The sequence below is a fragment of the Gorilla gorilla genome, chromosome 1 (assembly GCF_029281585.2).
Source record: "Gorilla gorilla gorilla isolate KB3781 chromosome 1, NHGRI_mGorGor1-v2.1_pri, whole genome shotgun sequence".
Lineage (NCBI taxonomy): Eukaryota > Metazoa > Chordata > Mammalia > Primates > Hominidae > Gorilla > Gorilla gorilla.
In genome coordinates this window covers 187,918,524-187,937,405 of record NC_073224.2, presented here as the reverse complement: position 1 = coordinate 187,937,405, position 18,882 = coordinate 187,918,524, and the positions used below count along the sequence as shown (strand labels likewise).

The 18,882-nt window shown below is 43.3% G+C and overlaps 1 protein-coding gene across 1 annotated transcript in view; it reads right to left on the bottom strand.

Moving 5' to 3' along the window:
* The window catches only part of TXNDC12 (thioredoxin domain containing 12), a 37,962-nt gene extending 19,187 nt beyond the window's left edge, over positions 1-18,775 (bottom strand). Inside the window, exons 1-2 of the mRNA XM_019018500.4 lie at positions 17,585-18,775; positions 4,114-4,174 (exon numbers count right to left, since the gene is read on the bottom strand). Coding sequence (XP_018874045.2) covers positions 4,114-4,174; positions 17,585-17,681 — 158 coding nt within the window. The 5' untranslated portion in view covers positions 17,682-18,775. The remainder of the gene's footprint in view (positions 1-4,113; positions 4,175-17,584) is intronic.
* Between the last annotated feature and the right edge of the window lie 107 nt (positions 18,776-18,882).

The following is an 18,882-nucleotide window of genomic DNA, read 5'->3' as shown; positions in this document are numbered from 1 at the left end:
TTGGTCAGGCTGGTCTGGAACTCCCAACTTCAGGTGATCCCCCCACCTCGGCCTCCCAAGTGCTGGGATTATAGGCATGAGCCACTGGGCCCAGCCGCAAATAGACTTTTTTATTTGCCTTTGGTGCTGAACTCATGGGGCTCTGGGTGGCCAGAGTATTGTCCAACATCAAAAGAACTTTAAAAGGCAGTCTCTTACTGGCAAGGTACTTCCTGACTTCAGGGACAAAGCATTGATGGAATCAATCCAGAAAAAGGGTTCTTGTTGTCTAAGCCTTCTTATTGTACAACCTAAACACTGGCAGCTGGTGTTTATCTTTGCCTTCGAGGCTGGAGGTTAACAGCTTTATAGACAAGGGCAGTTCTGATGACAAACCTGACTCAAACTCCTGGGCTCTGGTAATCGTCCCACCTCTGCCTCCCAAAGTGCTGGGTTTTTTTGCACAAAACAGTAGAGTTAGCCTGTCTCTTCTTGCCTTCAATGTTGGTACTTGCTTCTCTTCCTATTTTTTTTTTTTTTCCTTTTTAAAAACTGAAATAGGGTCTTATTCTGTTGCCCAGGCTACAGTTCAGTGGTGCAGTCATGGCTAACTGCAGCCTCAATCTTCCAGGCTCAAGCAATCCTCCCACCTCAGACTCCTGAGTAGCAGGAACAACAGGTGTGTGCCACCACACCCAGCTAATTTTTGTATTTTTTGTAGAGACAGAGTTTCCCATGTTGCCCAGGTTGGTCTTCCTTACTATTAATGTCCTTTGTGGCTTTTTTTTTCCAGAGTAGGGTACCTTAATCTGCATTAAACACCTGTTCAGGCAGATATCCTTTCTCTTCAATGATTTTCTTAACGGTGTCTGAGAATTCATCTGCTGCCTCTTGGTCAGCATAAGCTGCTTCTCCTGTATCTTGCTTTTTTTTTTTGAGACAGGGTCTCACTCTGTCACCCAGGCTGGAGTGCAGTGGGGAGATCTTGGCTCATGCAACCTCCGCCTCCCAGGCTCAAGCGATTCTCCTGCCTCAGCCTCCCAAGTAGCTGGGATTATAGGCATGGGCCACTACCACCTAGCTAGTTTTTGTATTTTTTGTAGAGACAGGGTTTCACCATGTTGGCCAGGCTGGTCATAAACTCTTGACCTCAAATGATCCACCCGCCTTGGACTGCCAAAGTGCTGGGATTACGGGCAACACTGCGCCCAGCCTATCTTGACATTTTTAAAGCCAAACCTCTTTCTAAAATCAGCAAACCATCATTTGTTGTCATTAAATACTCCAGCTTTAGATCCTTCACCTTCTTTTTGCTTTAAGTTGCCATATAATGACTTTGCTTTTTCTCAAATCATATTAGAGTCAATAGGTATGCCTTTTTATAGTACCCATGTAAAAGCTACATATTATGCACATAAAAAGGCATTTGGCAAAAAGTGCAAGGTTTTTGCACCTGTTGGCATAGCTACAGTGACAACTTCATGAATTTTCTTTTTTTTTCTCTTTTTCTTTTTCTTTTTTTTTTTTTACGCAATTGGTCCTTACGCTGGATTTATCTTTTAAAAAAATTTTTTTTGTAGAGACAGGGTCTTACTTTGTTGCCCAGGCTGGTCTCAATCTACTGGGCTCAATCAGTCCTCCTGCCTCAGACTCTCAAAATGGATTCATCTGGCCAGGCCAGAGCAAGACACCGTCTCAAAAAAAAAGGGTTCATTTATCTTGAAACGACAAGCAACTACCTCTGTAGACCTCAGTCTACAGTACATATCAAGCAATTCAATTTTTTCTTGTAATGTCATGAGCATTCTCTGCTTCTTGGGAACACTTCCAGCATCACCAATAGCACCTTGTATGGGTTTCATGGTGTTATTCTAGGTTTATGATATTGTACTAAGTACCAGGAAAAATATGCAAGAGTTGTAAGAGATTAATGTTTTTTTTTTTGAGACCAAGTCTCACTCTGTCTCCCAGGCTGGAGTGCAGTGGCGTGATCTTGGCTTACTGCAACTCCGTCTCCCAGGTTCAAGCGATTCTCCTGCCTCAGCCTCCCGAGTAGCTGGGATTACAGGCATGCGCCCACCACGCCCAGCTAAGTTTTTTGTATTTTTAGTAGAGACGGGGTTTCACCATGTTGGCTAGGCTGGTCTCGAACTCCTGACCTCAAGTGATCCACCCACCTCGGCCTCCTAAAGTGCTGGGATTACAGGTGTGAGCCACCGCGCCCAGGTGAGAAACTACGTCATACTGCGATACGCAATACACTGGAGAGACGTACTGCTCACTGAAGATGATTGATGTTGCACGGCATTTTAAGTGGATACTCACAATACCTGAGTTCACCTCCATAGCAACAGGAGGTGGCCACAAAATGATTAGTCATGTTATATACTACAGTTAATTTTTATGCAGTTATTATTTAATATGGCATCTTTACATTTGTTTACATTTCTCCCTTCTGCAAATGGCAGCATGTGTGGTCTATAGGTGTTTGTGTGCAGAAGTTTTTTATTTTTTTATTTTTATTTTTATTTTTAATTTTTGTTTTTTAAGACAGAGTCTCGCTTTGTCTCCCAGGCTGGAGTACAGTGGTGCAATCTCAGCTCACTGCAACCTCCACCTCCCGGGTTCAAGTGATTCTCTTGCCTCAGCTTCCCCTAGTAGCTGAGACTACAGGTACACACCACCATGCCCAGGTAATTTTTGTATTTTTAGTAGAGACGGGGTTTTACCATGTTGGCCAGGGTGGTCTTGAACTCCCGACCTCAGGTAATCTGCCCGCCTCAGCCTCCCAAAGTGCTGAGATTACAAGCGTGAGCCACCATGCCTGGCCAGAAGCTTTTTAGACAGGGTCTCACTCTGTTTCCGGGCTGCAGTACAGTGGCATGGTCTTAGCTCACTGCAGCCTCAAACTCCCAGGCTCAGTTGATCCTCCCACCTCAGCCCCCTCAAGTAACTGGTATTTTTTGTAGAGAAGGGGTTTCACCATGTTGCCCAGATTGGTCTCAAACTCCTGGGCTCAAGTGATCTGCCCGCCTCAACCTACCAAAGTGCTGGGATTACAGGCACGAGCCACCGCACCCAGCCAGTGTGCAGAAGTTTTGATAAATTTTAACTTGTAGATTTCTATATGTTTTATGGTAGTAAATGATAATATAGACTAATACCTACATATATTTTTATACTTGTAACATACCATTTTTTTAAGTTTTTTGATATTTCTAGGCTATGCTGTTCATCTGCAAGTTTTTTCAAACTGCTTGAAATCTCCAAAACAGTTTCCAATACATTTATTACTGAAAAAAATCCACATATAAGTGGACCTGTGCAGTTCAAACCCATGTTGTTTGGCCGGGCGTGGTGGCTCACATCTGTAATCCCAGCACTTTGGGAGGTCGAGGCAGGCGGATCGCCTGAGGTTGGGAGCTCAAGACCAGCCTGGCCAACATGGTGAAACCCAGTCTCTACTAAAAACTACAAAAATTAGCCGGCAATGGTGGCACATGCCTGTAATCTCAGCTACGTGGGAGGCTGAGGCTTGACAAGAATTGCTTGAACCTGGGAGGTGGAGGTTGCAATGAATGAAGATCGCACCACTGCACTGCAGCCTGGGTGACAGAGCAAGACTCTGTCTCAAAAAACAAAAAAAAGGCCGGGCGCGGTGGCTCACGCCTGTAATCCCAGCACTTTGGGAGGCCGAGGCGGGCGGATCATGAGATCAGGAGATCGAGACCATCCTGGCTAACACGGTGAAACCCCGTCTCTACTAAAAATACAAAAAAATTAGCCAGGCGTGGTGGCGGGTGCCTGTAGTCCCAGCTACTCGGGAGGCTGAGGCAGGAGAATGGCGTGAACCCAGGAGGTGGAGCTTGCAGTGAGCTGAGATCGTGCCACTGCACTCCAGCCTGGGCGAGAGAGCGAGACTCCATCTCAAAAAGAAAAAAAAAAAAAAGAAAAAAAACCCATGTTGTTCAAGGCTCAACTATAAATGTTAGCCAATATTATTGCTGTTATTGTAATTAGGCAACTATTCAGTTCTTGCTCTGCCTTGGTATAGCCCTTCACCTGAAATTAACGTTAAGTTGATAGCTGAAAAGTGTTTTACCACCATAAATGACCTAAAACCATGTCTTGTACCTGGCAGCTGCTTCTTTCTTCCCATCTTCCAGTGTCCTCCAATGAATATGATCTCCAAAGCCTGGAAGGAAAGAACTTTATAAGCATTCACACAATGAACAAAGGGCACAGTCCCAAGAAGGAAGTGTGCATGTTCACAAGATACCCACTAAGAAGGTTTTCTTCTGTCAAGAGCTTGGTGTTCAAGTCCCAGCTCCACCACCTTCTAGGTGTATGGGACCATACCTCAAGCCTCGGTTTTCATACCTGCAAAATGGAGACACCACCACCTAATTCACAGTTTCAAAGGAGGCTAAATTTAAAAATGACGTTAAATGCTTTGTAAACTATCACGGAATATGCTAATAATACTGTAAGAATGAATGAGAATTTCCCACAGAGTAAACATAAAGCAGGTCATAACAAATCATAACCAGTTGAAGGTGATTCAGCAATACAGCTTTAGATTCAGAAAGACCTAGGTCCGTGACTCCACTTCCTATTATGTGTGTGAAGTTTTGTGAGTGAAGTAAGCTCTCCAAGTCCCAATTTCTTTCTTATTTTCCTCCTTCATCTGTAAAAGCAAGACAATAAGACCTACCTCCAAGTGTTAGTATAAGGATTAAATGAAGTAAGTATTTAAAGCTATTGTTGTTATTATTCCCACAATTCACCCAGAGTAATCTTCCTATTTTATTTTTTGAAACTCTTGAACATGTTTTGTAGAATAGCACAGAATGGTCTTTCTAAATGATGTTACTCCAGGAAAAAAACAAAAAACAAAAACAAAAAAACTCTCAAAGGCTTTCCAATGCCCTAAAGATAAAGGTCCAACTCTTGCAGTAGGGTTTACAAAGCCTTTCAGAATATGGCACCTGCCTACCTCTCCAGCCTCACTTTCCACATTTTTCCTAAAATCTTATATATACACCCTATACTTTCACTTTTTTTTTTTTTTTTTTTTTTGAGATAGAGTCTCTCTGTCACCCAGGCTAGAATGCAGTGGTATGATCTTGGCTCACTGCAACCTCCACCTCCCAGGTTCAAGCGATTCTTGTGCCTCAGCCTCCTGAGTAGCTGGAATTACAGGCGACTGCCACCACGACTGGCTAATTTTTTTTTTGGAGATGGAGTTTTGCTCTTGTTGCCCAGGCTGGAGTGCAATGGCACGATCTCGGCTCACCGCAACCTCCACCTCCTGGGTTCAAGCGATTCTCCTGCCTCAGTCTCCCAAGTAGCTGGGATTACAGGCATGTGCCACCAAGCCTGGCTAATTCTGTATTTTTTGTAAAGACAGGGTTTCTCCATATTGGTCAGGCTGGTCTTGAACTCCCGACCTCAGGTGATCTGCCCGCCTCAGCCTCCCAAACTGCTGGGATTACAGGCGTGAGCCACTGTGCCTGGACTGTAATTTTTGTATTTTTAGTAGAGACAGGGTTTCGCCATGTTGGCCAGGCTGGTCTCGAACTCCTGAGCTCAGGTGATCTGCCAGCCTCCTCAGCCTTCCAAAGTGCTGGGATTACAGGCATGAGCCACCGCACCCGGCCCTTTCACTTCTTTAAATGAGAGTAGCACGCACTCTCTCCCCTCCAGGCTTTCACAATCACTACTACCTGTGCAATTCCTTCCGTCCCTCACCTCCAACTCATTCTTCAGGTATAAGCCTAGAGGGCATTTCTTCTGGTATAACTTCCCTGACTCCCAAAGCACCCTATTCTTACCCCATCACAGCACTCCCCAGGCTGACTTGTAAATGTTTATGTGTCCATCTCTGGACCATATCTTTCTTATTCCTCTCTGTTTCCCTAGCATTTAGCAGTACACATGGCCACAGTAAGTGCTCCATAAAATATTTATTGAGCAAATGAATCTTATTTAGATCATATCACAAAAAGAATTTTATATCCAAAAATTATTAGTGATCATAATGCTAGCTGCTATTTACTGACCACCTTATATGTGCCTGACATACCACATGTGTTATCTCATTTAAATTTGGCCTTATTAATAACCCAGTTTTACTTAATCTCTGTATGCTTGTTTTCTCATCTTTAAAAGAGGCATAAAATAATTATATCTCATAAGGTTACTGAATATTAAATAAGAAATATATGCAAAAAACTTAGCATAGTGCTTAGCATATTATAAATGATCAGTAAGTAGTAGCTTTTGTTATTCTATACAATTGAGACTTCTGAGGCTCAGAGAAGTTACATCATCTGTACTGGTCACATAACTGCTAAATGGCCAAGCTGAGATTTAAATTGCAATCGTGTGCCATTCTGGTTTACTACACTCATCTTTCAGATTTTTCTTTCTCAGAAATAAATTCAAATCTAATTTTCATCAGTGCTACCACAGGGAAACAAAAGGTCATCCAGATGAGCACATGCAGGCAGTATTGAAACTAACCATCCTCACTTTTCATTCCCAGCAGCATGGGATGCTGTCACTTGCCTAAGGCTCAAGATTTGACTCTGAAGTGTAAGTGATTGAGAATGAAATTGAGAGGATGCCCAGGAGAACTGGAAGGTGTCTAACATGATCACCATCACTCTATTGGTCAATATCTAAACTCAGGCAACTGAATCCTGCTTTGGCAAGATGTCCAATTAGACAGTCTGAAGGGATATATATACCTACAAAACAATGAAATCCTAGATAAAATGGACTTTCAGTATGTGCTCACTAGACTCAGTAATGACAGAACTCCTCCATAAACACAAAGCAAGCTAAAACCTATAAGCAACAAGCAAGTGAGGCTGCCCTGAACGCAAGCGTCCATTATGATGTGGCAAAATGGAGATGAATCTGAAACTCCCACATTAACACAACCCTCAAAAGAGACTAAAGTGATTCCACGTGAGTGGTACCCCCTGGTTTTCAGATGAATCAAATGCCAAAACTTTCTGGAGGAAAATATTCTCCACTTTAGGCCTCCAGGATAGCCAATGAAGAAGAACAACCATTATGAGCTCACAATCATGGATCACCAAAAATGTGAGAAAAGAAGTCGCCACAAGAACACAAGCAACAAACAGATTTTGATCCCTGAGGAATTCAGATATTAGAATTATCAGCCACAAAATACAGAAATAGCTATGCATGAAATGTTTAAAGAAATAACACATGGAATCACAAAAACAGGCATGCAGCATGCAAAATAAATAGTCAAATCTGGCCAGGTGTGGTGGCTCATGTCTGTAATCCTAGCACTTTGGGAGGCTGACGTGGATGGATTGCCTGAGCTCAGGAGTTCGAGACCATCCTGGGCAACATGGTGAAACCCTGTCTCTACTACAATACAAAAAATTTAGCCAGGTGCCATGGTGCAAGCCAATAGTCCCAGCTACTTGGGAGGCTGAAGTAGGAGAATTGCTTGAACCTGGCAGGCAGAGTTTACAGTGAGTTGAGATCATGCCACCACACTCCAGCCTGGGTGACAGAGCAAGACTCTGTCTCAAAAAAAAAAAAAAAAAAAAAGTCAAATCTGTGAAGTCATCAAATAGAACTTCTAGAAATTAAAAATACAGTTTTGTTGAAATACAAAGTGAATGAATATGCAGTGATAAAAGGAAAGGAGTAATCAAGCCACGAAAAGACATTGAAGAACCTTAAATATATACTAAGTGGAAAGAGCAATTTGAAAAGGCTATATACTACATAATTCCAATTACATGACATTGGAAAAAGCAAAATTATGGAGATAGTAACAGATCAGTAGTTAACAGGGATTCTGGGGGAGAGAGATGAATAAGTGGAGCTCAGGATATTTTTGTAACAGTGAAACTATTCTATATGAAACTGTAATGGTGGATACATATTGTTACGGCCTCAATTGTGTCTCCCACCCCACTCCAAAGTTCATATCTTAAAGTCTTTAAAGAGGTAGCTGAGGTAAAATGAGGTCATTGGGGTGGGCCCTTATCCTTATGAGAAGAGGAGATTAGGACACAGACAAACTTAAAGGGAAGATCATGTGAAGACATAGAAGACAGCCATCCACAAGAAGAAACCAACCCTACCAAGGCCTTCATATTGGACTTCTAGCCTCCAGAACTGTAAGAAAATAAACTTCTGTTGTTTAAGCCGGTTAGTCTGTGTATTTGTTATGGCAGTCCTAGCAAACGAATACATATGTTATTATACATTTGTCAAAACACATAGAATGTACAACACCAAGAATGAACCCGAATGTAAACTAGGGACTTTGGTTAATAATAATGTATCAATATTGGTTCGTCAATTGTAACAAACTATCTTTCAAAAATAAGAGCAAAATAGACATTTTTAGATAAGCTGAGTGATTTTTCCATCCTTCCCTCACAGCCCTCAGAAAAAACAATCCTGCTGACACTGTGATTTTGGACTCCTAGCCTCCAGAACCGTGAGACAATAAATTTCTGTTAAGACACAGTTTGGACTGTGGATGGTGGCTCATGCCTGTAATCCCAGCACTCTGGGAGGCCGAGGTGAGAGGATCATTTGAGCCCAGGAGTTTGAGACTAGCCTGGGCAACATAGTGAGACCCCATCTCTATAAAAAATAGAAAAATTAGCCAGGTGTGGTGGTGCATGCCTATAGTCCTAGCTACTTGGGAGGCAGGGGCAGGAGGATCGATTGAGCCTGTAGTGAGCTGTGATTGCCCCACTGCACTCCAGCCTGGGTGACAGAGCAAGACTCTGTCTCAAAAAAAAAAAAAAAAAAAAAAGACACAGTTTGTGGTACTTTCTTACTGTAGCCTTAGCAAACTAATACAGGGGAGCAAGGCAAAAGCAAGGAGACTAATAAAGGGGCTACTACAATAATCCAGGCAAGAGATGATAGTGGACTGGACCAGCTGGGGTGGTAGAGGGGTAAGATACCAATAGGGTCTGGATATATTTCAAAGGCAAAGTTAGCAGGATTTTGCTATGGATATGGGATATGAGAGCAAAAAGAGAAGTCAAGGATCACTCTAAGGTTTTTGGCCTGGACAAGTAGAAGGATGGAGCTGCCATTTACAGTGAGGATGAAAGCATGATTAGAGCATGACCAAGACAGTCCAAGGAGAAAAATTAGATCGAATACATACAACTTTTTCAAAAAATTTTTGACTGGGTGTGGTGGCTCACGCCTGTAATCCCAGCACTTTTGGAGGCCAAGGCAGGCAGATCACTTGAGGTCAGGAGTTCGAGACCAGCCTGGTCTAACCTAACATGGTGAAACCCCATCTCTACTAAAAATACAAAAATTAGGCCGGGCGCGGTGGCTCACGCCTGTAATCCCAGCACTTTGGGAGGCCAAGGCAGGCAGATCACGAGGTCAAGAGATCGAGACCATCCTGGCCAACATGGTGAAACCCCATCTCTACTAAAAAAAAAATATATATATATATATATTAGCCGGGTATGGTGGCACGCACCTGTAATTCCAGCTACTCAGGAAGCTGAAGCATGAGAATTGCTTGAACTTGGGAGGCGAAGGTTGCAGTAAGCCAAGATCATGCCACTGCACTCCAGCCTGGGTAACAGAGTGAGACTCTGTCTCAAAAAGAAAAGAATTTTGCTGTACCAGGGACAATTGAAAGCTGATAGAAATGATACAATACAGATAGGAAAAAGGGGTAATACAACATGAGAAGGGAGAGTCACTGGTAAAATATTGGTGAGTCGGTGAGAGGAGACGGGATTTAGCACTCAAGTAGAGGGATTAGCCTTTGCTAGGAATAATGATGGTTTATCAGGTAACAACAGGAGAGGGAGCATGTATGAACACTAGTGGGTAAATGCAGTAGTGAAAATTTTTGAAAGGCCTCTTCCGATTCCTTCTGTCTTCTGGTAAAGAGGGGCCATAATTACTAACTGAGAGCAAGGACTATGGAAGAAGTATTGGAGATTTGAAAAGACAGGAAGAAGTATGAAATAGTCCCCTAGGAGAGAATCAGAGAAAATAAAAAGGATAGCTAAAGGACATATTTCAGGTAGGAAATGATCCCAGAGGAAGGCCTAGATACAAAGAATAGTGAGCAAATAAACCAGCAAACATGTAGATAAATATGTAAATATTGTCTGTATAGCAATTTATAATGCCCAATTTGTAGAGTTAAAAAAGAAAGAGAGAGAGAACTAAGCCAGGCACAATGTGCACCTGTAGTCCCAGCTACTCTGGAGGTTGAGTCAGGAGGATTGCCTGAGCCCAGGAGTTTGAGGCCAGTCTGGGCAACAGGATGAGACTCTATCTCTAAAAAATAAATAATTAAGTTTCGAAAAAAAAAATTAAAATTAGAACTAAATATGAGACAACTCCTTATAAGTAAAGAGTGGGTGATTGAAATTAAATGTTCTAAAGTCCCTCTTACCACTGGGGGTATAATAGTGTTAGATTTTGTTAAGTATGCAAGTAAAATTTCAAGAGTTACTACTAAAAGAAAAGAACTAGAATGCCAACTTCCAAACTAATAAAGGAGATAAAATAAGAACAAGCAAATATTCAACCCCCAAAGAAAGGGCAAAAAGAAAAAAAAGCACAGAAAAAAACAGTAGAAACTGGATAACAGAAACAAGAGCTGTTCTGTCAATAATCACAACAAATATAAGTGGACTAAACTTGCCAATTAAAGTGAAAAGACAAAAATTGTCACACTTGGTTTAAGAAAAAAGTACCTCTACGATGCTTATAAAAGCATACCTAGCCAGTTGTGGTGGCTCACACCTATAATCCCAGCATTTTGGGAGGCCAAGGCAGGAGGATCACTTGAGGCTAGAAGTTCGAGGCCAGTCTGGGCAACATAGAGAAACCTCACCTCTACAAAAAAATTTAAAAATTAGCTGGATGCAGTGGCATGTGCCTATAGTCCCAGCTACTCAGGAGGCTGATGTCAGAGGATTGCTTGAGGCCAGGAGTTCGAGGATACAGTGAGCTATGATGGCACCACTGCACTCTAGCTCGGGCAACAGAGGGTGACCCTGTTTCTTTTCTTTAAAAAAAAAAAAAAAGCATGCCTAAAACAGAAGGACTTACAGAAGTCCAATGCCAAACAAAATAGAGTCAAGGAAGCTAGAATAATATAAGGTTAAATAAAATTTCTCAGCCAGGCACAGTGGCTCATGCCTGTAATCCCATTACTTTGGGAGGCTGAGGCAGGCAGATCACTTGAGCTCAGGAGTTCAAGACCAGCCTGGCCAACCCCATCTCTACCAAAAATTTAAAAATTAGCTGGGTGTGGTGGTACACACCTATAATCCCAGCTATCTGGGAGGCTGAGGTGGGAGAATCGCTTAAACCCAGGAGGCAGGGGTTGCAGTGAGCCAAGATTGGGCCACTGCACTCCAGCCTGAGTGACAGAGTGAGACTCTGTCTCAAAAAAAAAAAAATTAATTAATTAATTAAAATAAATTCTCCATGTACCTAGGCCACTCAGAAGCTAGGTGTCAAACCTTACAATCACATAAGGTTATTACTAATAGAGACCTAGAACAGCACTGTAAAGTAGAACTTACTGCAATGAGCTGTTCAATATGGTAGTCACTAGCCACATGTGGCTACAGAACAATTGAAATGTGGACAATCCAGCTGAGCTCAACTTTTACTTTTATTTAACTTTAATAAATTTAAAGAGTCAGAACACTAGAGATTTAGTCTAACCCTCTTATTTTACTGAGGCCTAGAAAAGAAGTTATCCAACACTCCAAGGTAGACCACAACCAAAATTTAAGTCTCCTGACTCCTAATTAGCATTCTTTTCTAATACCCCAGTACTTCCCAAGCTGTTCTGCTGCAATATCCCTAGAGTAAGTCTAGAGGTGTAACGTGAAAATAGTCCACTGTGGCTGGGCGCGGTGGCTCAAGCCTTTGGGAGGCTGAGGCGGGTGGATCACAAGGTCAGGAGTTTGAGACCAGCCTTGTCAACACAGTGAAACCCAGTCTCTACTCTACAAAAATTAGCCAGGCATGGTGGCAGGTGCCTGTAATCCCAACTACTTGGGAGGCTGAGGCAAGAGAATCGCTTGAACCCAGGAGGGGAAGGTTGCAGTGAGCTGAGATTGCGTCACTGCACTCCAGCCTAGGCAACAGAGCAAGACTGTCTCAACAACAACAACAACAATAAAATAGTCTACTGCATGTACAAAATTTCCTTGAGAATTCATATTAAAATTTACATTGGAATTTTTTATAATAGTAATAATCACCACCACCACTTATTAAGCAATTGCATTTTTTTTTTTTTTTGGTAGAGATAGGATCTTGCTATGTTGCCCATGCTGGTTTTGAACTCCTGGCCTCAAGCAATCCGCCCACCTTGGCCTCCCAAAGTGCTAGGATTATAGGCATGAGCCACTGCACCCAGCCTAAGTGCTTATTTTATGTAATAATTATATTATAATAACAATATTAATGACTAACACATGAAATTTATTATGTGCCAGGTACTTAAATGCTTTTATATGTGTTAACTTATTTAATCTTCACAACAACTTTATGAGGTAGAAACTCTAATTATCCCTTTATAAATAAGGAAGCTGAACTGAAACAGCTTGCCCAAGGTTATGTTGCCAGTAAGTGGCAGAGCTGGGACTAGAATCTAGGTGGTTGGGTTCCAGGGTCTGTAGTTAACAACCATTCACTACACTTTACTGTCTCTCTAGCAAACATTAAATGAACAAATGAATGCAGCTTCACCAAAGCAGAATGGGAACACCAACTTCAGATCTGGAAAACTTGGGCCTTTTGTTTCCCTCTCAAAAAGATGTTTAAAAGGTACAATGTTTACCTTGTTACTAAAAACATCCATTCCCCAGCACCACTAACACTCCCACCTGTGCCAACATGGAACATCTGAAGGCAGTCCAATTTCCTAAAGTGTCACCTGTATAGCCACTTAATTTATGCCAGTTATCTGCAAAGTAAAGTCTCCCACATCAGCAACTCTTACCCTGTAACATTAATTTTTTTAAAAAGAAAAGCAACCATTTCTAAACACAGCATTCAATCAGAATTTTCAATCCCTTCATCCAAAAATTGTTTTAATGAATGTAAGCTAAAGACATCTGAAAAGTGTTATCCACCCCCTCCTAGCTGATGAAACCTAAATAACAAAAGGTCAAGCATCAGAGCTGGCAGCCAAGCCTCTCAAACAGGGAACACTGTACCTGAGACATAGAATATAGTGGCTAAATACTGATTGTCTCAGTCAAACAGACCTGCATTAGAATTCTTGTTCAGCCACTTACCATTTTCATAAATGCAAAATATGGCTAACAAAAACATGTATCCCATAGGCTGTTGTGAATGTGAGTAGAACACTGTGTGGGAGGTAAACACACTTCATATGTGTTAGTGCCAAATTTTTATTCCAGAGACTTGACAAAGTTATCCATTTTTGTTTCAGGCAGAAGAGCACAAGAACCACTCCCAATGACAGCTTTCTAGTTTCTCCTTTAAACTTTAGAGGAGTTTCTGCACTGAGAGACTGGAATGGTATGCTGGTTAAGGGCACTGGCTCTGGGATTTGTATTCCAGCTAGTTCACTGGACTCCTTTGCCTCATTTGAGGTTTTTTCATCTGTGAAGTGGGGATAATGATAAAAACATTGTCCATCTCATAGGGTTATTATGAGGCTTAGTCAATACATGAAAAACACACACAATAGCACCTGGAAGATAGTAAATGTACAGTAAATACTGGTCACTATTTCTCCCCATGGGTGATGTATTCCAAATTTTTAGTCCATGGAGAACAATGTAATTATTTTGGAACTCTATAGAACGTTAGAGCTGGAAGAGATCTTAGGAAGTACTTCTAGTTCAACTCTCTCATTGATTAATTGGTTGTCACGTAGGACCAGAACTAAATGGCCCGATCAGGATTATAATCCAGGCCTCCTAATTTCTTTTTTTTTTTTTTTTTTTGAGACAGAGTATCACTCTGTTGCCCAGGCTGGAGTGCAGTGGCACTATCTCGGCTCACTGCAACCTCCACCTCCCAGGTTCAAGCAATTCTCCTGCCTCAGCCTCCCGGGTAGCTAGGATTACAGGTGTGTGCCACCACGCCTGGCTAATTTTTGTATTTTTTTTTAGTAGAGATGGGGTTTCGCCATGTTGGCCAGGCTGGTCTTGAACTCCTGACCTCAGGTGATTGACCTGCCTCAGCCTCCCAAAGTGCTGGGATAACAGGCGTGAGCCACCACGCCCAGCCTGGGCCTCCTAATTTCTATTTAGTGCTAAGTCCACATCACTGTGCTGCTGCTTCTTAATGAAAACAGTAGAGATCATTCAATCTTTCCTCTCTGCAAACCACCAGGCCATCGTCCGGAAAGAGCTAGAGCTAAACATCTGGGAAGAAATCCATCTCATTAAGACTTTCAGCAACCATTGCCTCAGGTAGCACTTTTTTGGAAGGTAGGGTAAGTGGGGTATAATCTACTTCCCAAGAATCCATACCCAAGAGATACATAAAACAAAAGTTTGAAATAGTATTAATTCCTTTTAGGGATTATTATTATTATTTCCATGGGAGGAAATAATACTGGTTAATATTTATTAAATATTTTCTAAGTGTCCGACACAATATTAAGTGCCTTTTGTTTTTTGATTGAATCCTCCCAACCCAGCCCCACTGCCCTAAGCTGCCCTTCTATGTGCTCCTGCAGCTACCTGGTATTTCCCTGCTTAAAGTACGTATCATGCTGCCATGTAACTGTCTGCTTACTTGTCTTGGTATCTTACCAGACTGCAAGCTGAAAAAGGACAGGAATCACAATTATCATGTTTATCATTCATTTCCTCTTTCAACAAATATTCCTGAGCATGAACAAGACAGAAATAGTCCTGGTTCACTGTGGCAGATATGCCCTTCTTACAATGTGACCTCAACATACCTCCCACTGGGGGTGAGGGTGGGGGTCCTAATTTTCCATTCCCTTGAATCTGCCCCTACAGGGTACTGTGGAAGTGATGCTATGTGCCTTGTAAGGCTAGGTGACAAAAATGCCACGCATTTCCACCTTGTTCTCTTATGGCACGCACGCTTGGAATCCAGCCTCCCATAAAGCTATTGTGAGGAAACCCATAGGAGCCCATGCAGAAAGATCACATGGAGAGGTAACCAGCTTAGCCAAGGCCCCAGTCATCATAGAACAGGGACAAGCCTTTCCCAGTGTGCCTTGTTTGAATTCCTTACTCACACAATTTTGAGCATAATAAAATGATTTCTTCATGCCCACTAAATTTTGGAGTGATTTATTACATAACAATGGTAACTGGAACAACCACACAAAGCTTAATATCTAACAAGGAATAAAAATACAAAATACCTGATTCCAAGGTATTACCTACACTTAACACAGTAACTTGAACAGAGTAAATTATTTGTTGAGTGTCTGAGGTAGTTATGATGCCCATTTTGCAGATGAGGAACTGAGGCTTTGAGAGTTAAGAAACTTGCCCAAGGCTACTCAGCTAGTGAGTGGCAGAACAAATTAAAACTCAGATCTAGGCCTGGCGCAGTGGCTCGCGCCTATAATCCCAATACTTTGGGAGGCCAAGGAGGGAGGATCACCTGAGGTCAGGAGTTTGAGATCAGCCTGGCCAACATGGTGAAACTCCATCTCTACTAAAAATACAAAAAAATACAAAAAAAAAAAAAATTAGCTGGGCATAGTGGCACATGCCTGTAGTCCCAGCTGCTCGGGAGGCTGAGGCAGGAGAATCATTTGAACCTGGGAGGCAGAGGTTGCAGTGAGCCGAGATCGCACCACTCCACTCCAGCCTGGCAGAGTGAGACTCCGTCTCAAAAACAAAAGCAAACAAACAAACAGAAAAAACAGCAAAGAAAAAACTCAGATCTAAACCCACGTACCCAACACTCTACTCTTCTGTTACTCTCAGTACTTACAACTTTACTTTAAATATACAGTAGCTGGCTGGGCGCAGTGGCTCACGCCTGTAATCCCAGCACTTTGGGAGGCCGAGGCGGGCAGATCATGAGGTCAGGAGTTCGAGACCAGCCTGGCCAACATAGTGAAACCCCGTCTCTACTAAAAATACAATAAATTAGCCAGATGTGGTGGCAGGCACCTGTAATCCCAGCTACTCAGGAGGCTAAGGCAGGAGAATCGCTTGAACCCAGGAGGCGGAGGTTGCAGTGAGCCAAGATCATGCCACTGGACTCCAGCCCGAGCAACAGTGCGAGACTCCGTCTAAAAAACAAAACAAAACAACAAAAAAAACAGTAGTCTGTTTTAAAATGGGATTGTCAGTATTTAAAACATTCTGGCCTAACAGGATTTGTCATGCAGTTTCATCACTGAGATGGAAACCCACATGTCACCTTCTCCAAAAAGCTTCTCCTGACCTTCATAATTCAAGTGATGCCAGCTCCCCCAACCTCCCCAGCCTTTCTACTTCCTATTCCATCACAGTCTTGTTGTTTTCCCAGTACTTGTTCCTAGTTGAAACTGTCTTATTAATTTGTTCATGAGTCTACTCTGTCTCTCTGACATGAATATAAGCTCCACCAGAGTAGGAACCTTGTCTGTCCTGTTTACAGCTATATCCCTAGTGCCTAGGACAGTGCCTGAAATATAGGAGGTGATCAAAACTTATTTACGGAATGAAGGAATGATTGCATTCAGGCAAAATGAATGCCCACCCAATCTTATTACTCACCAATAGATGTGAAAATAGAGAGGATAAGAGAAAATAAAAACAGAAGGATTGCAGCAGAATCATTCCATACAGTAAGGTCAGTGAAAAAAAAAAGGAAGAGGGGTTGGGATCCATGCTACAATTCATCTACTTAGAAAAGCATAAACTCTGAGTTCACAGACTGTCAATCTAACTTTCAACTAAGTAAGGGCTGATGAGGAGAGAGGTGTTAAAACTTAGAATGGAGATGTAGGTAATGGATGGAGTAGGGGGCCACACCTCCTAACCTCCATTCATAACCACTGATCGCTCACTTACAAAAAAAATTCGCTGAACCACAGCAAGGACAATTGTTGGGGACCCTTAAACAGCAGACCTTCTACCCTTCACTTGGCTCTTCTTGGGATGCAGGTGCTGTTTCCCAAAGGCAAGCAAGTGGCATTAACCCAGCTCTTCGCGGAAGAAGTAAGGAGAGAAATCTTCAGACCCAGAACAGGGTTCTCTGCATATGCAGGTCCCCAACGGCTCTATTTCTCCCAGGTGGGAAGGTGACCGTTCCTCAGGACCTCCCAAGTGCTAGGCACTATGCCGGGCTCTTAAACATGCTTTCCTTAATTTACGGGCCATTCCTTCCCCCCCTACCCAATAATTTAGAGAGGCCTCAAGTACAACTTCTCCATTCCCCAGACCCGCTACCCTCTACCCCAAAAAATCTTCGAACTCCAGGAGCGGTTGGGGAAGATAAAAAGAAATCTGGAGTGGCCTAAGAGTTAGAATGGGAGGGGAACGGTGCTAGGGCAAGAAGAGATTATACTGGAATCAGTATAGTAAAGATCAGTAAAGAGAAGATAAGAACGCGGTCTGACCCTTTCCAAGCCCATTATGTCCATCAGAAGAGATGACGAGGAGCAGGAAACTGAAGCCCAGCAAACAGGTGGCCCCGAGACGAGGCCGCGTCTCCATGGCAGTAGGTGCGCGGGGCCACGGGGCTGAGCGGACGCAGGGCCGGAGTCCCAGCAGACGGTCCACACCGTTCGCCGAGCACGGCTCAGCACAGCCCCTCTCCTTAGATTTTTTTTTTTTCAAACTCTGAAGGAAGTGATGTTAGACGGATGTGGGTGGTGCCTCCGGGGTCCGGTTTGGGATGGAGTGAGTTTAAAGGTGCAGATCACGTAGAAGGGTACGAGAGCTGTTCTCGAGCGCGAGTTGCTTTCCGTGGATTCTGGGTGTCCAGGTCCCGGGACGGAGCGGGAAAATGTAGGCCAAGATAGTAGGGGCGGGGGACAGGTTCGGGAGAACCGTTGCTCCTCGCGTCCGCCACCCAGTCCAGCCCCTCCCCCCAAGAACCGCTGCACTTCCTAGTCAAAAGCAAATTATTGATTCGTGAGGTCAGTCGCTCCCAACAGTGGGCGGATTGCCCACTGGCCTCGGATTCTCCTTACCCCTCCACAAATCAAGACTGGACAACTGGATTTCATTGTTAGGTTCCTGCGAGGGTCTCTGAGGAGACCTGGCAAGCCTGTTCTGCGGTGCGTGGGCTCGTGCCGTGCAGACATGCACTTTCCCGCTGGAGAAGCTCTGTACCTTATTTTTCCTTGCAACCGCAAATCTTCTACTCAGGGATGATGCAACCAACTGATGCAAGCTCCAAGAAAACCAAACTTGGGACCTCTTATTGCAAAACTGACTTAGGTGGACTTAGGACACCAGGATATAAGTCACTGCAGGCTAAAGTGTAAAGCTTCTTCTGGTTATTTTTCTTGTAGCTTGAGGATTTCTTCCCAATTTTTCCCCTTCGCTGTATAACAAACAGGTGAAAATGTCCGGTCTTTTTCTTCCTGGTACTAGTTGAGTCCTAAAGTCCGTACTTAATGCATAGCGAAAAAGCGACCTAACAAAAGTACACACCCAAATAAAAACATACCGACCACCCTTTTATTAGGTTCCCTAAAATTGTAGGCAGGGACACAATAGAACGCTCGGGAGACTGCAAGCCCCAGGATGCCGCGCGGCCACCTGCACCTGCCGCCACTAGCACTAAGAGGGATGCGCAAAGCAGGCGGGGCGTTGGAGTTCAGATGTTCGCTCCCGGGATAGGCTGCCCCGGAGAGGGAGAGGCGGGGTCGGCTGTATCACGTGGATCTGCTCCCGCCGCCGCCGCTGC